At 58.5% G+C, this 27469-nt stretch overlaps 1 protein-coding gene across 3 annotated transcripts in view; it reads right to left on the reverse strand.

Moving 5' to 3' along the window:
• Positions 1-27469, reverse strand: part of GRM4 (glutamate metabotropic receptor 4) — a 106412-nt gene that overhangs the window by 54554 nt on the left and 24389 nt on the right. For all 3 annotated transcript variants that reach the window (XM_087438471.1, XM_087438472.1, XM_004424255.3), the window contains exon 2: positions 10120-10336. In XM_087438471.1, the coding sequence (XP_087294597.1) occupies positions 10120-10336 (217 nt within the window). The remainder of the gene's footprint in view (positions 1-10119; positions 10337-27469) is intronic.

The following is a 27469-nucleotide window of genomic DNA, read 5'->3' on the forward strand; positions in this document are numbered from 1 at the left end:
CCCTCATAGGCTCACACACGGCTACACATGACCTGGTACTCCTGTCACACACACTCACACACACTCCATCACAGGAGCCGCTCCATCTCTTCCTTCCCTGGCCCTGAGAGAACCTCTGCCCTCTGTGGGGGGCAGTCCTCCTAGGTCCGTCTATCTGACTGACCCACCAGGGCATCCCTGGAGAAGGCTAGGTGAAAGGAATCAAGTCCCTCATCGAAAGGGGGGCTCCATCTTCCCTCCCTCGAGTTCCAGAGCAGGGAGTTTTGGAGCGGCACAGACCTGAGTGCCAACCCCAGCTCTGCCACTGACCAGCTAGGAGGGCCTGGGCAAGCACTCAGGCAGCCTGGGCCACCATCACCTCCCCTGTAAAATGAGGACAATTCTCAGGGCTGCCATGCAGGGGCCGAGGCTGGGGCAAGGGCCTGGCAGCTTCTGTGAGGACGGTTACTGAGACGTTCCTAGAAATGCGTATATTAAAACAAAAGAAGGGGGCTGGCCCGTGGCGTACTGGCTAAGTCTGGTGCATTCCACTTTGGTGGCCCAGGTTTGCAGGTTCGCATCCCAGGCACAGACCTACACCACTCGTCAGCCACGTTGTGGTGGCAACCCACATATGAAGTAGAGGAAGGTTGGAACAGATGTTAGCTCAGGGATAATCTTCCTCAGCAAAAAAAAAAGGGGGGTGCGGGGGGTTGTTCAGTGCTCTTCACACAGGCTAGGTAGGCCAGGCTGGCTGAGGGGCCAGCACAGGAGGCAGAGCCTGGGAAGAGGACTGGGTGGGCGGACACAGAGAATAACAAGGGGAAGATGGCTGCAGGCATCTGTCAGTGTGTCCGTGTACATGAGCCCATAGAAGAAGGCACACGGCTCCTTCCTGGTCTTACAAAGGAAGAACTGGAGGCTCAGAGAGGGGAAGTGACTTGCAGAGGTCACATAGGAGTAGGGGATGGGGCTGAGACAGGGACGGCACCCAGAACACTCAGCAGCCCCATACCACCCTGAAGCAGGACGCCTTGGGGTGGAGAGGGAGGAGAACAGTGAGCTCACAAGTCCTTCCAGAGCTGCAGGGAATAAGGGGGTGGCCTTGCTTTAGCTACATCTCCAAGGAGCTCAGAGTGGGGGACTTGGGTGTTGGGAACCCCACTTCAGACAAGAAAACAGGCTGAAGTCCAGTAGTCAGCAAACGGAAAGATGGCTTCCTGGAGGTCAAGGCCCAAACCTGCTGGGGGAGGGGCAGGAAAGGTCAACAGCCCTCACCACGTGCTCTTTAACAAAGGGGAGGAGATCGAGAGGGATTCCCATCCACCCATGGGAGACTGGGAGGACAGAACCCAATGTGCACCCGGTGAAGAGGTTCAGGTACGGGAGGAGAAAGGAACAAGGGCAAGAAAATGAACTTGAAGAAAATGGGGTTCAAACCAGGTGTAAAGATTTATTTGTCAAAAGGATCAGAGGTAAAGAAACCAAAGAGGCCAAAGGGGCTGAGGAAACAGATTGCTGTGGACGGGGCTACTTTGTGGGCTCAGGTCTGGGCCCAAGAACGTAGACACACTGGAAGCCAGAGGCCAACCCCACGGTACCTGGACCCCATGTGACAAGGACAGATAGAAAAGCCAAGAGAGGTGGGTGAGGGATGCAAAGACCCACATGACTGGGGACCTCAGAGGTCCCCTGACCCATCACCTTCACATTGGTGAGGAAGCTGAGGCTCAGAGAGGGAAAGTGACCAGCCCAGGGTCACACAGCCACCCAGAGACAGAGCCCGGACTAGAACTGGGCCCTGACTCCCAGCCCAGGGCCCCCTGCCCCACTCCCCTCCTCTGGTTAATAACAATGACAACTGACACCGTTGGCAGCTTAGCAGACTGTGCTAAGTGCTCTACACGTGTTAACTCACTTAAGGTTCACAGCAACCTATACGGGATACTATTAATATCCCCATTGCACAAGGTGGAAACTGAAGCCCAGAGACGTCAAGGGACTCCTCAAGGTGGCACAGTTCATGATGGCAGAGCCGGCATCCAGGCTCTTAAGCACCCTACTCTACTGTGTCATCCAGAGGACAGGATTCAAAAGGCCACCAAGGGGCTGCAACCAGCAAAGGGGAATTTTTTTAAACGCCAAAGAAATCTTCAAACATGTTCCACAAAGGAGGCCAGTGAAAGGAAATGCTGCTTCCTGTCCAAGAGGGAAGGGACGCAAATTCAGGGCAAAAAGGGCTCGGTGTCTAATGTCTTCCTCCTGTCATCCCGTCAAGCTTAGAGGGGAACTCGGGTGGCAGCGTGTCCCTGTCGTGATAGGCCGGGGCGAGCACATCAGAGACGAGTCGGAGAGAGCGGGAGGGCCCAATGACACCTATCCCAGGGGACTCACAAAACCGAGAGATGTCAGCGCCCTGCCACAGGCCCGAGCGGCAGAGAAATCAGAGCAGTCAAGTGAGGTCCCCGAGGCGGGCCAGGCAGGCGCGGGCTTCATCTTCATAGCAGGACAGAGACTGACCTGGCAGTCACGGAGCAATCACATTAACGCCAGCACCTTGCCAATCTCCAAGTGCTTTCCAGGAGACCCAGCCGGTGCGTGGTGGGCCTCGTGGCTCGGTAGGGAGCACCGACGCCAGGTCCACTTAATTTCCACCCACGGTAGAGTGACGGGTGGCAGACCAGGGGAGCAGAAGAAGCAATTCATCTCAAGTTCAAGGAGACCTGGTTGATAAGCTGGAATGGGGGAGTCTGGCCACGGTGGGGCCCACTTTCTTCCTGCGTCCTTGGAGAACACACGGTCAGCAGGCAGGGCGTGGTGGCCCCAAGTGCCGGGTCCCTGGGGTGTGACTCCAGGAAGCAACTGGCCGGAGGGTCCAGAGGTCTCCCCCTGAGAAGATGCTACAAGCCACCCCACGCTCATATACACCAAGCTAAAGCCAGTGGCAGGACCCTCCCTGCTCGCAGCTCCCCACCCCTTCGGCTAATTTCAACCACACTCCATCTGACTGGGGGCGAGAAGGCTGCGTGCTCCAAGCTCTGTCCTCATACAATTGGCCCTCATCATCCCTGAACCAAAAGACCAAGCCCTGCAGTGCCCCCATTTGACAGCCGCTCCTTGAGGCCTTGAGAGATGTTTCGTTTTCCAGCCCTCCTCTGAGAGAAGCATCCTAAATAAGTAGTTTTCAGTGAACGTCTGATGGTGTTTTCAGAAGGAGCCCAAATTGTGGAGAACAAGCCATGACGAGCCTTTGCTTACAAGAAGAAAGCCTGGAGTTAGGGCCGCGGGCTGTGAGGACACAGCCTGTCGGATGTCAGAGCTGGACACTGGAGACGAGCTGACGCACGCACACCTGTCACAGATGGAAAAGGAGGCCCCAGAGGGGCAGTGGCGTGCCCAAGAGCACAGGGCTGGTCGTCTGTTCATTCATTTGTTCATCCTACAAACGTCTATTGAGGCCCTGCTACGTGCAAGGGAGGGAGAGGGGCACAGAGCCGAGAGGGTCCTGTCCCTCCCCAGCCTTAAGGGGCCGAGTCAAGTGGAAGAAGCAGAGGGAAGGTTCAACAGGCACTGGGGCTTCCCAGGTGGGAGCCCTGGGGAAGGTCACCCCCAGGTGAGCACCTGCCTGCAGGGTGGGGGTGGGGGGAGCAGATGAGGGAAGCCTGCAGGGAGGAAGGGCAGAGAAGCCCCCCAGGCCCTGAGCGAGCTGGATGGGGCAGGGGGAGATGGCGTGTGCTGACACACTCCCTCGGGCAAGCAGGCACAACCCCAGTGCCAAAACTTTTAAAATACAGGTTTGGCCTAAAAGAAACTCTGCTCAGCTCCATCTCACATTGGTCCCGGTCCTGTGGCCACTAGGACCAGGCCAGGCCCCTCACGGGGGTCCCATCTGCCTTGTTCACTCCCACCTCCAGGCTCTTGCTCATGCTGTTCCCCCGCCTGGCATGCCCTTTCCTTCCTTTCCACTTGCCCAGGTGCCCCTCCCCCAAGCCCTGCTGGGCCGGGCTCCCCTGCAGCCCTGGAGTGTGTCTCTTTGCTTCAACAGACGCAGCATCACATCCTCCATTCGCTTCTTCAGGCAAACTCTACCGAGCACCTACTGCATGCAGAGCAGGGTGCCAAGTCTGGCTTTACACCATCCTCCCCACGCCCACTGAGCGCCCCCCGAGGGCAGGGCCACGGCCTGTCTCCTCTCCTCACATCGGGACCAGGTGCCCAGCAGGTGTGAATTATATCTGTGAAGCCCAGGCCCACGGGGAGACTTGGCGGAGTCTGGAAGCCTGAGCCTCTCCCCTCCTGCCCTCTGGGGCAGGCACACCTCAGGAGGAAGCGTCCTCGAGGCCGACACTGCAGCGGGAAATGGGAGGAAGCCGGACCCCACACTGCAGCCCGACGCAGCTACAGACAGACCAGTTCTCACGTCCCTGCCTCTGCCTCCCAGAAAGAGCTTCTGTCCTCCGTGAGTCAGGAGAGGGTGGGGGACAGCGGGGAGCTCAGTGGGGAGCAGGAGGGGTCCCAGGGCAGCCTGACCCAACCCCGGATGCCTATGCTCTGTCAGCCTCATTTGCCCCTCTGGAGGCTGGGAGAGCAACCTCTCAGGCCCAGGGCTGGGAGGAGGGCTAAAGAAGTGAGTAGCTGGGGGCTGGATTTTGTGATCAACCATCCATTCAAAAGGCATTTATTGAGCAACTACTGTGTGCCCAGAGCTGTGCTAGATGCTGGGGATGCAGCAGAGAACAAAACAGGCAAAAAATCTCTGCCCTCATGGACAATAAACAAATAAAACTTTGCTTGTCGAGTGCTAGAAAGAACAACAGCCAGGTACAGGGAGTGGAGAACGATGGGCTGGGGAAGGGGCTATTTTAGATTGGGTGGTCAGAGAGGTCTCTCTGAAGAGGGGACACCTGGGAGGACAGCTGAATGCATTGAGGATGTGGGCTGCATGGATATCCAGGGAAAGAGCTTTCCAGGCAGAGGGACCAGCCAGTGCAAAGGCCCTGAGGTAGACTCATGCCTGGAGTGTTAGAGGAGCAGTGAGGAGGCTGGTGTGGCTGGAGCAGAGAGATGGAGAGGAGAGCGGAAGGAGATAAGGTCAGGGAGGTGAGGGGCAGGCAGCAGAAAGGGGAGCAGTCACTCTAAATGTCCACCCTTAGGGTTTCTGGATCCTGGGGGTGCCCTGGGGCAAACTTCTCCTCTCTGGTCTCCCACAACAATGAGCAGTGCCAGCCCCTCCGAGTGGCACAGCTCCTTCCAGCTGGCCAAGCTCTTCCTTCATCCCCCCAGAGCCTCCAGGAGGCGAGTGCTCCATTTACAACCAGAGAAGCTGGGCCCAGAGATGTCACATAGCCGGCGGGATGAGGAGGCGCCGCAGCCTTGGGCCTCCAGCTGCCGGCCTGCCAGTCGCTGCCCTGTCGCTGCACAGACAGGGGCCATCTGAATGCAAGTCCGACGCTCAGCCCTGGGAGCTGGAGCTGGAGGTCAGACCAGCCACAGCCTGACTCACCAGCGTCTCCGGAATACTAATGGGGGACACAGGGACACAGCGGGGAGATGAGGCTTCAGAAGGTCCCACTGTGCATGGGATAGGACGTCCTCCAAGAAGCAGGCCTGAGCCCCCACGCCCCTTCCTGCCATCTTGTTCCCACCCTAGCTGCACAGGCCTGGATGACCCAGGGGTGCTGGAATCACCCACCCAGGAGGGCCTGAGCCAAACTCCCTGGGTGACCTCATGGAGAGGCCCCTGCCAGGAGCTCCTGCCACATGCACCAGAGATGGGGAGACCATCTGCTAGATTCAAATTCCACCCCTGCTACTTTCCAGCTGTGTGGCCTCAGGGGAGTTACTTAACCTCTCTGAGCCTCGGTTTTGCCATCTGTATAATGAAGTTGTCTTGAGAGCTAAATGAGTCAACATGTATGAAGCACATAAAGTAGGGTCTGGTCCACAGAAGGGCTCCATATATGTTACCTACTAATGTCATCCCTGCATCCATTCTCCCATCACCCACACAGGAGCACTTCTGTGTGACCTCAGGCAGGCCCCTTAACTTCCCTGAGCCCTGGGTTTTCTTATCTGTGAAATGGAGCACAAGTTCAGGTAAACTGAGGCTCACCTGGGGCCCCATGGATATGGAAAGGCTGTGGGGATATAAAAGTTCATGCTCCAGACCCCAACCCTGGGAGTGCCCAGGACCAGGGTGGGAGGGCAGGCCATGTCTGTGCCTCTCCCTTGTGCCCATCTCTCCTCTGCGGGTGACTCACCCACACTATCTCCGGAGCCCAGGAAGGCCTGCTCTGCATGCCTAATCCAGCCTCCGTGTGCTCCTCACCTTTCCCTCGGGCAGCGTCGGCCTGGCAGGGGGAAGGGGTCCTGGCTGCAGCCACACGCACGCACACACGCATGCACACAGATGGGGCGATGCACCAGGCACCTCACACAAGCACACACCCACGCACAGGCCTGTGCACGGACACCCCTACTGAGGCAGGCCCGCCAGTTACATGTCTAGAAAGTCACATACGTGCACCCTTCCCCATACAAACACACGTGTCCTGCCCTGGCCGCCTTGGGAACTCACCTCGCTGCCCCCACCTCACCACCAGACCAGCTGTCCTGTAGGAACCAGGCTGGCCTGGGCTCCTGTGGTCTGGTCCCTAGCCCTGTCCCTGGACGCAGCACGCAGCCTCAGTGAGGGCACAGCATGGCCCCCCAGGCCTTCCAGCACTCCCCGGGCCTCCCCAGGAGTGGCCGGGCACCAGGGAGGGCAGGGGCCCAGGCAGCTGGACCCCCGATAATAACCCTCCAATGTGCGTTCCTGAGTCCCACCTCCAGGGGCCAGGTGTTTCATTCCGACAACAACCAGTTTTATCTTCATTTCCAGATGAAGAAACCAAAACCAAGAGAGGCTGAGTGACTGTCCCAGGATCACACAGCCTCTAAGCGGCTGAGCGGAGAACCTGCCCATTAACCATGCTGCCACCTGTGTGATGCGAGCTGGGGGAGACAGAGATGTGGGGGAGAAGGGCCTGGGTCTGACCCTGGCTCCAAGTCCTGCTCCAACACCTCGTTGTGTGAGCCCGGTTAAGCCACCTCACCCCTCTGAGCCACAGTTCTCTCATCTGTAAAATGGGGACAGAAACACCAAGCCCACAGGGTTGTCACCAGGATTCCTGATAGTGCAGGGGGCGCTGAGGGGGTTCCTGGCACAGGGCAGGGCTCGGTCAAGGGCCACAGGATTGCCCAGGGCACAAGCCACACGACTGAGTAAATGGGGTGAGGGGGATAGCGCTGATGCGGGCTAGGACATTCGGTGCCAGGGCCTCCTTTAAGCCCTATGCCAATGGTCAGTGCTGGGTACTACCCGGGAGCTGCCCACCCGCAGGACAGAGCTGGGTTCCAGTCCCAGCTCCTCCACATTCTGCCTGCCCGGCCTTGGGAAAGTGGCCTACCTTCTCTGGCCTCAGTTTCCCCATCTATAAAATGGGCATAATTATGCTCCCCTGCAGGACCACGAGCCCAGCACACAGTAGGCACCCAGGACCTGCTGGCCGAGCTCTCGCCAGGGCCCTGATGTGCATCCTCAGCCTGGCGAGCGTACCCTCCCCTCTGCCCCGCTCCCCAGCGCTCCTCTGAGCAACTCACAGATGATTTATACTTCAGAGGACGAATCAATACAATATACGGCCAAAGACATCTTTAATCTCTCGCAGGGATTAGGCGACAAGGTACAGCGGCCTCTTTCTACCAGTCGCTGAATTCTGATTTCAATTTGGCCAGCTGGAGCGCGGCTTTCTCTCTCCCTTTCTTTTCACTCACCTAAAGACGGTCCTCCAAATGAAATTTCAGTGAGCGGGCGGGGCGGAGAGACCCAGCTGCCATACACAAGGGCCCCCAGGGCTGCCACCCTGCACAGAGTGACAGCAGGAGGGTCTGGGGACGTGGGAGGTCTGGCTGGCGGGAGGCCAGTCTCTCGAGATGGGATGGAGTGCAGGGGGCAGGGGCAATGGCAGGAGCACCCCGAGCTGGAGGTCTGGCAGAGTAGCTTTTCTCTTATTTTCTAGAAGTCCTTTTAAAAAATCTTGAGTAGACTTTATTTTTTCTAACTATCCAATGCCTGATTAGATGCCTGTGGAAAAGTCAAACAACAGTCTTAGCTTCAGCCAAAACGCAACGCCCAGACCTCACCCCATCCCGTGCCTCTCCTGCTCTCAACATGTCAGCACATGTCCCTCCAGGCCGTGTGTGTGTGTGTCACTGTCATACCCCCATCCCTTGCGCAGGCCTGGTCCATGTGGGTCTCAGTTAATGTGGTGGGAAATGGGCAGAAGTGACAAGAATGCAGAAGCAGTTAAGACCTTAATCCTGGAGCCAGACGCCTGGGTTCAAATCCCTTCTCCGCCTCTAACTTGCTGTGTGACCACATGCCAGTTATTTGGCCTCTCTGTGCCTCAGCTCCCTCCCCTGTAAAACCGGGGCCCCTCCCTCATAGGGTAGGGAGGATTACCCAGGACAACAGGTGTGAAACAGACGCTCGGGGGGCATGTGCGGGGCACACAGGGAGGCTAGGTAAGTACTGGTGGTGGCTTCCAGGGCCCTCATGGCAGGGACTGAACACTAAGATTCTGGACCTTCTGTCCCTGCGCCCATCCAGCACCTTTGTCCCCAAATCCTGCAGAGGTGGCCCCGTAAACAGAAAGGCATTGGGCTTGTTTGGGGAAGGAGTCAGGCCACTGGGGAGGAGAGGAACCGGCAGCGCAGGGCGGGTGGGGCGGGCCCAGAGAGAGGTGCCCACGTCTGAGCAAAGGAGGAAAGGAGAGGCGGGCAGCCAGAGGGAGGGGCTGGCACCGGGGGTCTGACCCTGCCACCGGGGCCCCAGGGAGCTGCGGCCCACCTGCCTGGAGGTAGCAGTGGGGTCCTGTCCACCCTGTGCTTCCCTCTGCCAGGACCCCACTGCTAGAGTGGGGAGGGCCTGGAGCCGCAGCCATCAGTCTGCGCTGCCCCACCTCCCGGCCCGGCCGCCCTCTCCACCAGGTCACAAGCACCTGGGTGGCTTCAGCTGTACAATTAAAGGGGCTTATCCAAGATTTATAGCAGGATTATGCCTGCAGGGTGTTGCCAACGCCAGCCTCTGGACACTCTGTGCTCCTTAGGAAAAGCAATTAGAGTCCCAGGGTTATGTGGGTATAAATTTACAGACGCCATCCCCCAAGGCCGAGGGCACCACGGTGAGTTACTTAGAGACAGGGCCTTAGGAGAGGGGGCACGGGGGCCCCTCTGCAGGGAGCTGGGTCTGCCAGGAGGGGAAGAGCTTCCTTGCTCCCCACCACACCCCACGCACGACAGGCACCATCCCTCAGCCCCACGGCCCTCACTGAGCCGTCCCTCTTGGCAAGGTTCACCCAACCCAGGTGGAGCCCCCAACCCAGTGGCCAGCCTGCTGCCCTGGACGCCCCAGGTACCAGGTACCACAGTGGTGCCACGGCCCTGCACAAGCTGCTCTCCCTCAGCGCGGCCATCAGGACTGACCTACTCAGAGGCCCAGGCTTCGGGCCCCCGTTACATTAGCCTCCGATTGCTTGCTGCTACCTAAAAGCTTTACCACCTGAGCTTCTGAGGACAGCAGTCAAGGGAAGGCAGTGAGCTTACCGGGGGAAAGGTGGCATGTGGTGAGTGGGGACCTCGAGGAGAGCACATCGCTTTCCCACAGTGCCTCAAATCCACCCCAGGGCGCCTCCGGCACTGAAGCCCAAGCCAGCGCAGCCCCGCCCCTCACCCCCACCAGACTGCCCAATTTGAGGGACTCAAACAGGGTCTTGCTCCATGAACCTGCTGGCTGGCCCCCTGGCTCCTAGGTCACTGAGACCCCCTGAAACAAGGCCACCTCTATCCCTCCCCCGTCCTCTCCTCTCTGCCTGAGAACAGCAGCTGTTCCACTGGCTCCCACGCCAGGGACATTGACTGTTCCTCTGTCTGCCTGGCCACGTCTGCAAAAGTCCTTCACCTCCACCCCTGCTCCCAGGAGTCACCCAGTGACTTGGCGAGGCCACGGGCTGGTCCCCAGTGCTCAGGGGAGAGACTGAGGCCCACGAGGGGAATGGCTTGTTCCCCGAGCAGGACCCTGCTGGCGGGCGCCGGACTCACCGTCCTCCCGGGACTTCTGGATGAAGGCCTCCACGCCACTCTCGCCGTAGCTGCCCTCCGAGGCCAGCGTGGAGACGTAGTTCCACTTGAGAGCACGGACGATGTCCACCATGGCCTGGGCCTGGTACGTGTCCGAGGGCACCACGCGGGAGAAGAAGTCATAGCGGCTGTTGTCACTCAGGTCGGGGGCTGTGGAGGCGTAGCTGATCTGGGGGATCTGGAGGCGAGAGGGGCCGTGATGGGGGCGGCTGGCACCCCCACCCGCCCAGCCAGCACCACACCCCTACACACCAACCTCCTTCTGGTCCCCACAGCCTTGGGACAGCCCCAGCCCTGCCCACGGGCACCGCCTCCTCGCGTCCTGGGGGAGACCCTGTGACATGGACTGCACAGGTCCTCGCCCACTTGACAGAGGGGGAAACTGAGACCCAGAGAGGGTGGGCAAATGGCTGGTTAGCCCTGCCCCTAGCTCCAGCCTGGGGTCCCAATGGCCCCCACCTCCACTCAGTTCTCCCCTGATCCTGGCACTCTCCAGCCCTCCCCACACCTAGCAGGAGTGAGGCTGGCATCAGGCTGAGAAAAACTGGCCCTCCTCCTCCAGAAAGTCTCCCGGCCAGCCTCACCTGGGTCCTGTGGCTGGTGGTCCCCCAACAACACACATGTACACACCACAGAGTCATGGGGGTTACACATACATACATACACACACACACACACACCAGGAGCCTCTGGGTGCCTCGGTTTACATAAAGAGCTGGAAGACCCCCCCAGGGAATCTCCCCAGGTGGATGAGATGGTTGGGCCTGGAGATGGAATGGGGATGAGGGTGTCAAGAGGGGCCCTGAGGGGTCAGCTGGCCCATCTTCTTCCCCAGGCAGCCCCTCATATTACTATCCCCCAGGACCTGTCCCCACAGCTCCCCTTGGGCTCAGGCTCTTTCCTCCTGCCCAGCTCAGAGGAGACAGAGCCTGGGTTCCAGCTCCTCTCAGCCCCTGCCCACCCCACAGATAGAGTTCCAGGAGGCCAGGGTTGGGGGGGCCTCCAGGAAGTCCCTCTTTCACAGCCTGGGACACAGGACCCAGAGAGGCCTCAGCGGCAGACTGCAGGCCTCCCACCCCCAGCCTCAGCTCTCCCAGCTCTCCAAGCACAGAGCACCTTCCTGCCGCCACGGCCCCCACCAGGGGCCTCCCTAGGCACAGGCGAGACACGAGCCCTTAAGCTGCCCTTCCTCCTGGCTGACATCCAACCATCCCCAAAGGACATGGAAGGGGCCGTGTGGACCCTCCTGCACCTTCCCCTCCTCCCTGGCCCACACTCACCACATCCCCAGTGCCGTCCTCACAGGGTCCCTGCGCTGCCCCCGGCTCCCTGGGGCTGGTCAGTCCCATGCTCTCCATTCCCTGCCTTGGGCCACATGAACGCGTGCCCTTCCTGTGTGCCCTCTGCCCTGTTCTCCGTTGTCCAGGGTGACACGGTGAAGGGGTGTGCATATTGATCTGGGCCAATGTCAAATCTAAGATTTTATGCCCTAAGGATCACTAAGATTCAGTTCTGGCCAAAAAACCTCGTGGCCAGATGTCAGTCTCTGTGGCAACCGAGGGTGGGAAATGTTCCAGGGTCAAGAGGTTTGGGGGTGCCCCCTGGACAAGTGGTTCCCCACCTGGCCTTGTCTAGGATGTCCCTATCCCCAGGGACAGCGAGCGTCCACCTTCCACTGAGGACACCCATTAGGAAAAGGGCATGGCCCACCTCAGCCCCTGTGATGCCCCCCAGTGCCCCTCACTGCCTCCCCTCACTGAACTCACTCATGGGAAAGGCCCACGTCCCTGGACCCTCAGAGGTGAGGATAGGGGTGGGGGAAACAGATGATTGTTTTTCTGGATTTGCTGAGCAACTATGGGTTAACTCCTAAGCCCTCTCGTCGTAGTTCCTGTGGTCTTTATAAAATGGTAGGCACTGCATTATTCCCTGTGGCACCATTGTAACCCGGTGAAAAAGCTATGGTCATATAAGGAATACTACACAGCTGAGAAAAAGAACAAGGCAGCTTTCCATGCACTGCTCTGGATGGCTCTCCAAGATGTTGTAGGGTAAAAACAACAGCCACAAAGAAGCAAGGTGTAGATCTACCTGCGAGCAGCACCCTGCTTATCATACGAGGGGGCGGAATATACTCACACAGCTCTGAAACAAAACGGCCAAGTTGCCTCCGGGGAAGGAACCAGGTGGCTGGGGGCGCGGTTGGAGGGGACCTTTCATCTTACACCCTTTGTACATTTTGCCGGTAGAACCATGCAAACATAGCACCTGCTCAGAAAACAAAACCCCATTTGAATCTTCGTGAGCTCACGTGTCCCCTGTCTGCCCGTGTCAGCAGTGTCCAAAGACGAGCCAGTCCTCTGCGCTCTGGAGAGCACTTAGCACAACAGCACCCGCTAAAATGTGGACACTGGTGGACACTGATATTTGACGATTAATTTCCAAAATATTGTGATTTTTAATATCTGATAATGGTGTTGTAGTTGGCGTTGGTTGGCTGGTTTTTGAGGATCCCTGTCTCTCAGAGCTGGGCTCCCCAGCCTCAGCACTATCAACACTGTGGGGGGATAATTCTCCGTTGGGGGCTGTCCTGTGCACTGTAGGATGTTTAGCAGCATCTCCGTCCCCTACACTAGATGCCAGTAGCACCCCCCTCCCCCAGCTGTGACACCAAAAACATCTCTAGACATTGCCAAATGTCCCGGCGGCAGGGAGGCAAAACTGTCCCCAGCTGAGACCCACTGTTTTAGAGATACGCACTGAAATATGCAGGGATGAAGCGATAGGATGACGTGTGGGATTTGCTTCGCAAGAATCGCGCTGGGAGCGTGTGGAAGAAGAATGACATTCACCAAGAGCAGACAACCGCTGCGTGGCGAGCACGTGGGGGCTCGCTGCTCTGTTTGTTGTCCTCTTGTACATGTCTGAAATGGCCGTGTTTTTAAAATTTTTTAACAATAAAACAAAACAAAATAAATGCCACCCCCGGGTCATCCCCCTGAGCAGAAGAGCCCCGAACCCGGAGCTGGAGCTGGAGGAGGTTGGGGGGGTCGCCGGCCAGCGCCGCCCGGCGCCGCCTGCTTCCCAGCAGGTCCTGAGAGAAGATGGTTCTGCGTGTTCGCTTGCTGGCTCACCTCTCCACCCGGTCCTCCGCAACGAGTGCTCATCACACACCCGGGAATCCACTCTCCTCCTCATTAGAAGAAGCTTTTCTCCTACTTCTGATGTTTTCTCCCAGCACAGCGCCCGGGTCAAAAGGGCCCGTGCACAGCAGAGGGGCAGGAGGCCCAGGGAGGTCTCAAGGCTGGAGGCAGACGGGGGGATGGAGCGGCTCACACAGGCGACTTCTCGCTCATCCCTCACTCCTCCTTCCACGCCACCTCCCTGCCTCCCCTCCTGTTCAGGCCCTCAGCGTGGGCAGGGACAACGGATGGACAGATGGATGTCCGGTATTGGGACCAGAGCCCTCCCCCAGTGACCCACTCTTCCAACTCAGGCCCCACCCCTGCCCCACGGCACGCCCCCATTCCCGTAAAGGTAGGAGGGCCGAGCGTGGGGTTCCTGCAGGGTATGCATGTCAGCCTGCAGGAATGCCCCACACCCCTGATTTCAGGAGCCCAGGAGGGGCCCCTGTTCTGCCCCCAACAATTCCTGAGACCCTGGAACAGGAACTCAGCCCTGAGATGGGGTGGGGGACAGCCTCCTGAACAGGGTCCAGGGTATAAGCCAGCATCCTCTTATCCTCTTACATGTCCCCTCTGCCAGCCTCTCCTACCCTGACCCTGCAGGCTCCCTCCTCATCCCCAGGCCCTCCCGGTTTCCCAGGCGGATGGTTTCAAGCAGAGATTTGGGAGCTAAACTGCTCAGGTTCAAATCCTATGTTTGCTCCCCACCAGCTGGGAAACCCTGGGCAAGTTACTTCACCTCTCTGATCCTCAGTTTCCTCGGCTGCAAAATGGGAATAATTACCATCCCTTTCTCACAAGGTTGTGACGGTCACATGTGGGAATTCATGTGAAGCGCTCAGGGTAATGACTCAGAAGGCTAGCTCTTCTGCGACCTGTCATCCCTCCCTCTACACGCTCTCTCACCGGGGCTCTCCTCTTGGCCCCCTCTGACTTTTTTACCTCCTAGGACCGTCCCCTGTGCCTCCCCTCCCGTCCCCAGCTCTCCCTGTCATCCCCTACTTACTGCTGTGCTCAGTGGGTACGCCTCCTCCCGGGAATGCTGACAGGCTCCCCAAGGCTCTCCTCCTTCCCGGTGCCCCCCCAGCCTGGAGTGGAGGGGGGAGAGGCAGGGACCGCCCTGGGTGACTGTGACATCCTGGCCTGACTGGGGCCCTGAGGTCTCTTGAGCTCTGTCTCCACCGCCCAGCCAGAGCGGGAGGGGGACACGCCACTAACATTCTCCTCAGAGGACGTGCCTCTCCTCTCACCACAGCAGCCCAGGAGGGGAGGGAGGCAGCCGTGCCCACCCCACTGCCAGCTCCTCCACCGCTCCGCCTCCCCCTCTCCCTCCCTCCTACCGTCACCCAGCATTTTGAGCACTAACCGTGTACCGGGCACTGTCCTAGGTGCTGGGGACAACACACCTCCCGTCACGCCCTCATGGGGCAAGAGTCAGCCAGAAGCCAGATCCCAGCAGCACCTGACCCACCAGAAGGGTCTTACTCTAGGTCCATCTGTCTGTCCTTTTCTCTTCTCTCTGTCCTCCTCTGCCCACAGAGCCCAGGACCTCATCTCCCTACATCCAAATCTCTGTGTGGCAAATGTCGCCTCCTTCAGGCAGCCCTCCCTGAGCCCTCGTCTTCCAGAGAGCCTGCTCAGACCCCCCCACAGCACCGAGTCAGGCTCCAGGGGCACCAGGCACGAACTCTCAGTGTTGGGACGCTTGGTCTACTTGTCAATTCAACAGGCATTCTAAAGCACCCCCACGTGCCAGGCAAGGCCACAGGGGGAGATGAGAAGGGGAAATGGATTCATCCCACCCCTGAACACTAGTCGACACCCACTGCATCCTGGGAGGGGGCCCCAGAGTGACACGCAGTGTGTCTGCAGCTGGCACCCAGCAGAGCCTCTCACTCACAGAAGAGTGAGTGACTGAAGGGGGAGGGAGCGCATGAATAAACCTCTCTCTCTCTCTCTGGCTTCTGGAGTGACAAGGAGGGCCATTGCCACAGAGGGAAGACAAAAGCTGCTTCTGGGCTTGAGCAACAAGGAAGATGAATGCCGAGTGCATCTGTGTGTACACGTGCACATGCACACACACGCACACACAGCACACGCACACATGTACACATAGTATGAGCACACACACACAGCACGCACGTGCACACACACAAACACGAGCCCTGGAGCATGTGTCCTGAGCACACGAGTGCACAGCACAGTCATTCATTTCTTCCTCCTACCAACAGTCACCCAGCGCCAACGGGCTGCCAGTTGAGGTTCTGAGTGCTAGGGAGAGACAGGCGGACACTCCACCCTTGTGGGGCTCCCGGTCCAGACAGAGGCAGGCGATGGAGGGTGACACCAAGCTGTTAGACGGGGGTGAGGGTCCAGGAGAAACAAGAAAGGAGGAGCAGGGGACTGTGAGAGAGATGGGCTCCCCTTCCCTCCTTCTCCCTAATGCTCCGCACACGAGCTTCCAGCACACTGGAGCCAGCCTGCCCGGGATTGTAGGACCCAGCTTTGCCACCCAGCTGTGCAACCTTAGGCAAGTGAGTGGCCTCTCTGGTCCTCAGTTTCCTCCCCTATAAAGTAGTCACAGTAACAACAGAGAGGCCTGCATTACAAGGGGCCCTCGGCAAATACTTGATACAGTCATGTGCGGCATTACGACGTGTCGGTCAACGATGGACCGTGCATATGACAGTGGTTCCATAAGATGAGTACCATACAGCCTAGGTGCAGAGTAGGCTACACCGTCCAGGTTTGTGTAAGTACACTCTGTGATGTTCACACAACGACGCAATCACCTAACGACGCATTTCTCAGAACGCACCCCCATCATTAAGCGATGGACGACTGTAATATTATTAGAGAGAGAGGCAAAGCTAGGGCCATTGTGCCCATTTTGCAGACGAGGAAACTGAGGCTCAGCGAGATGAAAGTGCCCTCTGAGCATCTGAGTCAGGAGATATCAGAAACAAAGTACAGACCAAGCCGCTCTGCCTCCCTGTCCCCCATCCCCAGTCCTGGCCTCGGGCCCTGCCCACCCTCCCAGCTGACACTGATCTTTCTGTTCTGCCCACAAGCCAGGCCAGACAACCACAGATTGAGGCTGGGATTCTGCAGCCACCACTGGCCGCCAGTCCAGGCCAGGGCCCAGGCAGACCTCAGGACCTCCACCGGCCCACCGAGGCCCCTCTCTCCTGGGGAGCAGGAGACCCCGCATGGGGCAGGCAGGTCCTGGGGTTGGCTGCCTGCTCCTTGCTCTCTTGATCCTGGCTGCTTGAGGCCTCGACCGCCCACCTGGCTCTCAGCATCAGCTGCTTCCCTCACAGATAAAAGGCAGCCAGGCTTAGGTACACGAACGCTGCATGGGCAGGAACGTGTGGTGCAGAGAGCCGGTGAGAGGAGAGAAGGCCGCTTCCCGAGGCTCAGGGGCACCGTCAGGCACCCCTCGCCCCCCTGAGCCATGCACCCTCTCCCAAGGGGCCTTTGCTCAGAGACACAGTGCGCAGAAGCAGCAAGAGGTGCTGCCAGCCGCCCCTCCTCCCTCTAGGGGCCTCAGGAGGGGCCCTCAGGTGGGGCAGGGGTGCATCTCACTGAGAGCTGGGCGCACAGCAGGCGCTCCACACCCCACCCAGAGCACAGAGCGCCCCTCTCAGGCAGGTGCTGAGGACACAGATTTCCATCACCCGCCTTCAGAGCACCAGCCTGGTGGGGGGGCGGGAAAAGGGGCGCCTCAGAGAGAAATGCCTCCAGTGGAGATTCACTAGGGCCTCGCAGTGGGGAGAGTCACACTGCAGGCCCTGAGGAGAGAGCAGGGGCTGGCAGCATGCGACAGGGTGTAGACGGACTGAAGAGGGGAAATGGGGTGGGGCAAAGAGGGGGACACAGGGACGGGGGTTCAGGGCAGCCGGGAAGGGCAGCCATGGTAAGAGACTGGGGATACGGCAGGGGGTGCAGGGAGACACAAGAGGAGCAGTGGGCCGGATACAGCACATGTGGGGGCACCGACAGCCTCCCGCCCTCAGCCCTGACCAGGCCCACCTCCAACAGGGACCCCAGTGCTCAAGAACAGAAGGCAAGAGTGACCCTACAGCTCAGGACAGCCCCAAGGAGGCCTCACACAGCCATACCCCCATGGAGATGTCCCCCCACCACCAGTCACCAAAGAAAAGAGAAGGACACGGCCTGGGGGAGATGGGGGTGGGAGGGGCGCACTGCGCAGGGGGCTGGCTGGCATCTGGGTGGTCTCTGGAAAAACTAGGATAGGTCCCAGACAGGAGGACCGGCTGCTGCCTACCCCAGGGCTTCCTCCAGGGCCACACGCTGGGGCCTTCCCCCACACCCACTGGGCCATTTGGGGGCCGCTGGCCACTTCCCTGGAGACCCTCTGGGAATTCAGGTCTGGCCAGCCTGGGTCGCTCACTTCAGGACGCCCTCATTAATCAGATCTCATTGCTCTGCAGACACAGCCCAGCCACCAACTCCGCTCTCTGAGTATCCCGTCACTCGGGGGCCAGCAGCCTGTGCCCCAGTGCAATCAATCAGCCCGCCCAGCCCACCCTGGGCGACCCCTGATGTGGCCTTCTGCCAGGGAGCTGAGTCTGCAGATCTCAGCACAGCACACTCAACCTCCCCAGCTCTGCACACACCCCCAGGCTAGGAGACTGGGCAGCCCTGGCCCTCCCCTGCCCCCTTCACACAGGCCCCTTCCTCCCACACCATGGCCTGCAGCATTTCCCCACTGTGACTAAGAAGTGAACACCAAGGTCCTTGAGGTGGCAAATGCTCTTAAAAGACGGTAAGATTTGCCCACAAGCCCACAAGGTCCCTCCATGTCGCTGCTCCTCCAGCCTCCCACCGCCATACTCTCCCAGCCCACCATACTCCTCAGAAACTCTGCTGGTTCATTCATTAATGATTCACTGAGCACCTACTTTGGGCCGGGCACAACCTCTGGCACTGAGGTGGACACACAGTGACGAACCCCTGCCTTCTTGGAGCCGCCATTCTATTGGGAGAGAGAACCAATAGTAAATGAATATGCACATAACTGATGCTGGGCTGGTCCTCAGAGCCGTCCAGACATTTCCAGCTCCTGCCTTCCTGGCATGGGGTAAGATTCAACTCCCTGCCCCTTGTGGTTGGCTGGGGCAGAGGACATGTTCTGGCCAACAAGCTGGGAGCAGAAAATGCTATCACTTCGGGGCCAGAGCAGTTAATTGTGCAGGGTACATGTTCCCTCTGCTACCGTGACCAGCAATGTTCCAGAACAGCCTAGGTCCCCGAGGAGACGGGGCAGAGCACTCAGCCAACCCATGCAGACATGTAACGCAGTAAGAACTAGGTTTATGTATTTTAAGCCACAGAGATCTGGGGGCTGTTTGTTCTGGAAGCATCACCTCACCAGTGCTAACAGACACATGTGGCACAAGCATTATGCTCTAGCTCCGGGAGAGGCAGGAATGAGTCTTATTCATCTCCACCTCCTGAACCTGGATGTGTCAGGGTCACACTCATCACAGGCTGGGTTGGGCTGAATTGAATTAAATTCACACAAACACACACAGACATGCAACCACCATCAGCATCACGAGAACTAGCATTTCTTGAGTGCTTTCTATGTGCCAAGAACTGTCCCAAGTGGTTTTATACGCCTTAACACCTTGAATCTTACAATAACCATACAAAGCAGACGCTCTTATTCTCCCCATCTTCCCAAAACTGAGGCACAGAGAGGTTAAGTAACTTGCCCAAGGTCACACAGCTAGTGAGTGGCTAAGCCAGGAGTTGAACCCAGCGGGACTAGCTCCAGAGCCCACGCTACCACCTGTCATGTAAAACCTCAGCCTCCCCCTTACACAAGTGGACCTACACATACATGTGCATGTGCACACACACGCAGGATCCGAGGGTGATGCCGACAGCCTCCAGTGACAAGCAGGGCCGCCCACATCTCCTGTGCGGCAGGGGCCTCAGGCAGCAGCGGGGAGAGCCGGCCCTACTTCCCCTCTGTGCGCAGCCCCTGCCTCCACTCCCGGCTGTCACGCTATGGGCTGAAGTGGCCCATCTGTCTCCCACACAAAGGATTAGGCAGGGGTGGGGGCCAGGGGCCTCAGAGGGTTGTGTAAATGGCTCTGCTCTGAGCAACAGCTAATTTCTAAACATAATTATTAATTTCATGCTTATCATATGCAAACCTCTGTCTCCCAGACGAGATGAAATTGATTTAATTAGAAATTCCATCATCAAGCCTTTTGGATCCAAGCTTTTAATTAGGATCACCACTTCACCCAAGGCTTCCAGAGAGTGGGCTCATGGCCCCAACTTCTCTCCCCAAGGCCCAGGCACAGCCAGGATGTGTGGGCACCTCCACTGCCGCCAGAGCCCCACTGGCCAGGTCAGGGCCCCTCGCCAGGACCCTATCCATCACCTCCCACCCCCTCAGCACGGCCCCACACTCACAAGTGGCCTCTTTTTTCTCCTAGCATCATAATGGGGAAAGAGCCTAGGAAAAGCTCGGATCATCTTGCAGCCAGAAGGACTAGGGAGTTTAAGGTGGGCAAGGGACAGGAAAGGTAACAGGCTTCCCCTCTCCCGGCAACATTCACATACCAGCCTTCCTGTGGGATCCCCTGCCGGGTGCTAATAACATGCCCTTTACAGCTCAGCTCAGGGACAGCCTGTCAAAACTACCAACAACACTTGGCATTTTAACAAAGCATTTTCAACCACATTACCTCTGACTTCATCTCCAACCACTGTCACCTCGGCCTCGCACACGTGGCTCCAGCCACACTGGCCTCCTCGCTATACCTTGAACACACCAGGCACACTCTGCCTCAGGGCCTTTGCATAAGCCAGTCCCTCTGCCTGGATGCTCTTCCCCCAGATACGTTATGTGGCTCGCTCCCTCACATCCTTCCCTTCAAGACTGCTCAAACGTCACCTTCTCAGGAAGGCCTTCCCCGACCCCCCTATTTAATACCAATCCTGCTTCCCTCCTCTGAACCCCCTCTCCACCTCCCCTGATTTGATTTCCGCCATAACAATGATCACTTTCTAACACGCTCTGTATTTACTTACTTATTTCATTTATTATCCACCTCCCCCTAAAATGCCAGCTCCACAAATCCAGGGACCTTTCTTTACTCCTGTGTCCTCAGACACCTAGCACAGCCCTTGGCACAGGGAAGGTGCTCAGTGGACAAAGGCCGCTTCATTCCGTCCACACGACCAGCCTGAGGGCACGCTCCACAGTGTCGTGAGCACCTTAGATGAGTGAGGAAACCAAGGCTCAGAGCCTTGGGGCCTTGCCAAGGTCACAGAGCCGGTCAGCGGCCAGTCCCGGTTCCCATGTGGTCTGACACTCGGCCTGGGCAAGCCAATGGCATTGCTCTGCGGTACACGGGCAGCTCCTCCGCAGCGCCACACGTGGAAGATGCTCGGGGGTCTCTTTCCTCCCTCCCTCCATGTCCTCACCCTGTCCACTGATTTCACAGTGACACCCCAGAAGGCAATCACTTGGGGGCCATCCCACGCCCACCTCTGTCTCCCCCTCCCTGGGCCCGCCGGCCTCTTGTCAGGAGAGCAAGCGGACACTTGGATTAATTTCCAGGCCTGTTCTGAATTATATTTTCCAGGAGAGAACCAGACAGATGCAGGCAACAGGGCTTTGTACAAATACTTCCCCAGAAAGCACTTTATTCAGTCCCTTGTCTCACCCTTTTAAACATTATGTGTTTTCTTAGGAGCCCAGGGAGAAAAGGGGGGCAGATAAGGCAGGGAGACTGGAGAAGAACAGAGGGCGCAGAGGGGAGAGCCTCGGCTGGGCTGACAACGGCGACGCTCTGTTCTGACGAGGCTCGGGCTCGGAGAGTCACGGCAGAGGAGCCGGCGAGTGGCGGGGGCGGGGTGCCAGGGCCAGAGCAAACAAGAGCCTCAAATCAGCCCTTGTCCTATTTCATAAGCGAAATGTAGATCGATAAATTACACTCACTTCTGCAGGGCTTACATGCTGATTCCGTAACCTCGTCAAGAGCGATACATGTGGGAGGAGGCGGGGGACGGAGGAGCCCAGAGGCCTGGGAGGAGGGCCGGGGCCCTGGGGGAGCCCCATGGGACCGCAGCACCTGTGCCCCCTTTTCCAAGAAGGGCTCAGTGCTCAAGTTCCTGGAGGTGAGAAGCAGGCTGCCACTCCATCTGCCCACCGCCTCGATGTGTGACTGCAGGCAAGTCACCTCCCCTCTGAGCCTCAGTCTCCTCATCTGTCAACTGGGCACAGTGGTGAGAATGTGAGCTCTGTCAACCTCACTGAGACTCAGGAAGGGTGGACATTAAAGCTTGGACAGAGAGAAGCAAACGCCCAGCAGGCTGGGAGCCGTTAACACGCCTGTTACACGTACCAGGTGCGCAGTTAGCTAACACAGACGCACCTTTTGTTCATCCTCACCACGGCCCTGAGGTCGGAACCTTAGCCCCGATTTACAAGAGAAGCTGCAGCTCAGAAAGCCGAGGAGCACACCCGGAGTCACCCAGCGTTGGGCTGGGAATTGCACCCAGGCCCATCTGACGCAAAGCTGGGCTTTCTCTGTGCCACCACACTGCCTCTGGGCCAGGAGCCGGCAGTGCTGGGCGCTAGCTCATGTCCAAGTGTCCAGGGGGCAGGGGGCTCGGGACCAGGGCAGGGGGCTCGGGACCAGCCCAGGGTGGCTACAGTACCCCAGGGGGCCAAGCTGAGGGTGTGGCTGAGCAGGGGCTGGGGACATGTCACCGGCAGGGCCAGGCATCCTTACGAACCGGGCCGGGGGTGGCAGCAGGCAAGAGGCTGCTCAGGTGTGAGTGGTACTAGGAGGCCGAGTAGCTGCCATGTGATGAACACCTAGTCTACGCGGAGCACCTCCCAGCGATGATCTCATTCAATCCTCACATGATAACTCCATGGAGTGAACACTATCACCTTCATCTTTCAGATGAGAAAACCGAGGCCCCAGAAAATCCGGAAACAAACGCACACAGCAAGTGGCAAAGCAGGATTTAAACCCAGGTCTGCCTGACTCCAGCACCTGAGGGATCTCACCCCTGTGCCCCACACAGCTCGCATGCCACGCTCATTCCCAGCCTCCTGCCCTTTGCCCACACCATCCCCGCACCCGGGAAGCAGCCAGGATGGTGAGTTTAGAGTCCTTGCTCCACGCCTTTCCCCACCACATCCCTTGAGCATGCCGCTTCACATCTCTGAGCCTCAGTTTCTACCTCTGTGCAATGGGTGACCCCGGCCCACGGGGCTTACATGGTAAAGACAGAGGGAGGGGCCTCTACAACATGGGTGTGACATCCAAAAGCCTCTTCCACAGAACCCGCTGACCCGCCCACAAGCTGCGGGAGGCGGGGGCCAGGCTGGGAGGACCTCAGTGAGTGGGCGCACCTGGGGCGGCCGTAATTCTGCCCTGTCATGCGGACCACCACAGACACAGTGCCAGCGACGGAGGCGTGGCCAGGCTGAGAGGAAATTAACCACAGTGTCTGCCCATTGCTCTCCCCAGTCAAGTTAATGTGCTGCGCCGGGTGTAATCTACGGCTCTGTATTAATATGATATGATATAATGGGATGTATTAACACTATTGAACACGTGAGCCGATAAAAGCCACATCGCCATCACTCCATGTAATTATATCACAGCCAGGGCCAGAGCCAGGCTGGCAGGGGAGGCCCCCCTGGAGCTCTGGGGCTTCCGCTGGGGAAAGGGGGCCTGACCCCTGGTGGGGAAGCAAAGCCAGCTCTGAAGGAAGGTGCAGCCAAGCAGGCAAACCAGGTGACCCTCGGGCCTTGGAGCCAGGCTGTGGTTTGGGGGCTCTCGGCACTTGACCCCTGGTGACATTTGACCATGTGGTCCCTCCGCTTGGCTGCCCGGCTCCTTGCTCTCCCCATGCCCTCCTTCCTCTCAGGCAGCCCCTCCTCAGCCTGCATGGCTGGTCCTGAACACTGGTGACCCCAGGGCTCAGTCCTCCATCCCCTGGATCTCCACTCACTCCCAGGCCACCTAGAGCCTGATGACGCACCCCTGAACTCCAGGCTCCCACCCACTGCCCGCTCCCCTTGGCTGTCTAATGGGGCCCCCACATCCTCCCGAAGTCTTTCCCAGCCAGCTAACCACTGCTCAGGCCAGTGTCGGACACGTCCTTGACTCCTCTCTCACGCCCCAAACCTGATTTATCAGCAAATACTATTGGCTCTACCCTGAGAAGAGATCCAGAATTCGAGCACGGCTCACCTCCTCTGCCACTACCACCCTGAGCCACAGCTCTGGCATCTCTGGCCCGGACTATTGCAGCAGCCTCCTCGCCGGTCCCCCACCTCCCACACTTACCACCCATCCTCGTCCACAGACAGTCCATTCCCCACCTGGCAGCCAGAGGGACCCATTTAAAACCCAAGTTAGCTGGTGTCCCTCCTCTCTTCAAGAGGCTCCCATCTCAACCAGAGTGAAAGCCAGTGTCTTTCAATGGCTCACTGGGCCCTACACAATCTGCCCCCTTAGCCTCCTGACCTCACCTCCCACTACCTCCCCCTCACTCACTCTCCTCCAGCCACTCCGGCCTCATGCGCTTCCTCCCAACACACTAGGCAGGAGCCCACCTCAGGGCCTTTGCACTGGCTGTTCCCACTTAGTGCGCCTGTGAGACTATACCTTTCATTCATGTGTCCTCTTGATTGTCTCCCCACTGGAATGTCAGTTCCAGGGGACAAGCGGTTTTTATCTCCTTACTCACTGCCACAGCCCCAGGACTTCGGACAGTGCCTGGTGCCAAAGCCCTCATTTTGCAGGCTCTGCAAGTAAATGTGACTGACCAGTGAGGGAATGGATGAAGCAGAGCAGCAGTGTGGTTTTACATGATCCTCACAAATGAGTTTCTCCACAAGATTCGGTTGGGAAAATACATCTGCTTCTAAAGAAAGAGACTGAAAACTACTGCCTGGTCCAGATGAGGAAACTGAGGAATGGATAGGCCAAGCTGCCAAGACCACAGGGCAGGCTGGTGGCCAGCCACTCCTGGAGTTCACCTCTCCCCTGCCCACCCCCTGACCCAGCACTGCCCCAGGTGGGGCTCCAGGACGGAGCTGCTGCTGCACACCCAGCCTGCGGGGCTTCCTCCACCCTCCAAGGGCTTCTCCAGTCCTGGCTGCCCCACTGCTGTCCTCAGGCACTGGTAGCCCCTCGCTCTGATCCAGCCCTCATCAGCACCCTCAGGAAGGGGCCCACGTGCGGGTACACTCAGGGTGGTGTTCCCCCGCAGGGTTCCCTCTTGGGAGACGCTTGCTGTGGAAGCCCCATCTCCACCTGCAAAATCAGGGAGGGTTTCTGGCCCCTGGCAAGGGTGGAGGTGATATGGGCCTCCCGACCCATCATGCATTCATCCAAAATATGTTTTCTGAGCTCTCACTATGCGCCCGGCACCATGGTAGGCACTGGGGGTGCCTGACACCTGAAGGATGGGTAGACAATACACAGGTGAAGAGGGAAGGGAAGAGCATCCTGGACAGCAGTGGCAGCAGGTGCAAAGGCCCTGCAGCCGAGAGCCCATGGCAGGTTCAGAACTGAAAGGCAAAAACATGGAGAGGATGGGAGAGTACAGCATGAGACAAGGCTGTGCAGGAAACAGATCAGGGGGCGAGATAGGAGCCCAGGGGAGCAGTGGGAAGGCTACTGCACTTGCTGAGAGGGGAGGGCGGCCTGGGCCAGGAGTGTCTGTGGAGATGGAGAGAAGTGTGACCCTCCCCACAAGCCCTCCAGCTCCCAAATGTCCCCCTCCTTGCGGCAAACACTTGGAAGCCCTTCCCTAAACCCTGAGCCACCAAAAACCAAAGGAAGGGTCTGGAGCCAGGACACAGGCAAACAAGCTCTCCAGGGCCAGCTGCCCATTCCTTCAAGATAACCGGGCTCCTGGGGCTCCTCCAGTTCCCCTGTGACATCGGCAGGGCGAGAAAGGGGCCAGGGACCAGCACAGGGCAGGAGGAGAAGCCACCCGCCTGTGACCTCCATTGCCCTCACCCTCCACAGCCCTGTAAGCTTGCCCTGACAGGAAAAGCTGAATTCTAGTCTGTCACCAACTCATCCTGTGCCCTCAAACTAGACCCTTGTCCTTCCTGCACCCCAGGTTTCTCCCTAATAACCACAAAAACAACAATAACTAGAGTACTAGCTCGCCCTTACCAAGCACTCACTCCGAGCAGGCCCTGTTCACAGCGCGGCATGTGTATCCATCCATTTAGTCCTCACCAGAGACCTGTCACAGACACGGGTACCAGCACTTAGCTCATCTCACAGGTGAGGGAACCGGGGTCTGGAGAAGTTCAGTGACTTGTCCAGAGATACGCATCTCGTAAGTGGCCGGGTTGGGATTTGAACCCTCGCAGCTGAGCTCGGCCTGCCATCACGTTCCACTGCCCCCCATGGAAATACGGATTAGACTGAATCCCCTCGGAGACCCCCCCGCTCTGTGCAGCCACCTCCCGTGATTCCCAGCCCAGGGAGTCGGCCTCCCGCCTGGAAGGCCCCCGCTTCTCCCGAAGGGCAGGCAGCGGGTATGATCAGGGTGGGCCCCTCCCCAGACACTGCTACTTCTGCGCACCTTCTGCAGAAACCTCCAGATGTCCCGTTCAGTTCAGCGACCACATTCCGTCTGCCCACAGCGTGCCAGGGACTGGGGTGTGGTGGGGACAGGACGGTATCGACTGCTCTACGCAGTCCTACAGCAGTCCCAGTGGGAGGGGCCCCATCACCACTGAGGTGACCTGCTCATTAAGGCCCCTGTCCCGGCTCCTTCTCTCTTTCCCACTCCTCCTCCACTGGGCTGTCCTGCGGTCACCTCCCAGGAAAACCTCCTGCGATCCTCATCTCAGGTCTGCTCCGGGGGACCGACCACAACAGTGCCTTCTACCATCACCCCACTTAATTTACTCCTAAGAACACCCTTCAAGGTACATATTATTATCTGCGTTTTATAGGCGAGGGCTTGGAGAGAAGTCGTCCACCCTCAATCGCTCAGCTACTATTTGAAACTGGGCCCACTAATGCCAGAGGCAGAAATCCTTCCCCCCTGCCACCCGGCCCCCCTTGGAGCCCACGGCGAGACGGCCAGCATGTCTGGGTCCTGTCCAGACAATGAGGGGACCGGCAGGAGATGCCCACAGGCTCCCCCTACCCCAGCAGGGCAGGGGCAGAAAACGTGTCCATTTTCCTGGCGATCTGAGCTGACACTCTCTCTGAGAGGGAAGCCCCGAGCCCCTTCCACCCTGTCCCACCACGCAGGCCCCTGCCCCAGAATCTCCATGAAAGCCAGCGAGTTGACAAAGCTCTGCCCATGAACCCAGGCCTCAGCGGGCCCCACTGGGGCAGCCTCTGGTGACAGAGCCTGGGTCCTGTCTAGGTGCCAGCAGACGGCAGGCATCTGCAGGGTAAATTCAGAGGAGCCGAAGCTCGGCCTGAGTCCACCAAGCCTCTCCCAGCACCTGTTGCAGGGTCCAAATTCCCCATCACAGGGATCAAAAATTTGTTTCTGCTCAAACCCACCCATGTTACTGGGAAGAGGGAGCCTCGAACCATAGACTCTTAGATGAGGAGGGTGGGACTGCCCCCCAATGGTGTCCCTGACAGGGGCCTCTGGCCTCTGCTCGCCCACCTCCTATGACGGGCAGCTCACCACTTCATGCAGTAGCCCGTTCCAGCTCCAGTGCCTGCCGGGCTCTCCCGCACTCTGAGCTGAAATCTGCCTCCCCTCACTTTCACGTGCTCCTAAGTCTGTTCTCTGGAGCCACGGAGACCCAGCCTGTGCCCACCGCTGAAAGACCCCGAGGCCCCTTGACTCTCTACTACATTTACACCCCGAACTGCAGCCCTGCTCGGGCGCCCGGCCTGTTCTCCTTCCCTTGGTGGTCCAGGCCTGCACGTGTGCACAAAAGGACATCCGAGGGACACAATGGGTCACACCCAGGCAGAAGCACCACTTAAAACACGAGTCAGGTCACATCGCTCCCTGCCCCAAACCCTCCTCACTTCGAAGGAGAGCCCAGGCCTGCGTGGGCCCTGCTGCCTCACTGACCCCAGCTCTTACCAGCCCCCGACACACTTCCCTCC

The sequence above is a fragment of the Ceratotherium simum genome, chromosome 13 (assembly GCF_057802395.1).
Source record: "Ceratotherium simum simum isolate JZ-2026a chromosome 13, ASM5780239v1, whole genome shotgun sequence".
NCBI lineage: Eukaryota > Metazoa > Chordata > Mammalia > Perissodactyla > Rhinocerotidae > Ceratotherium > Ceratotherium simum.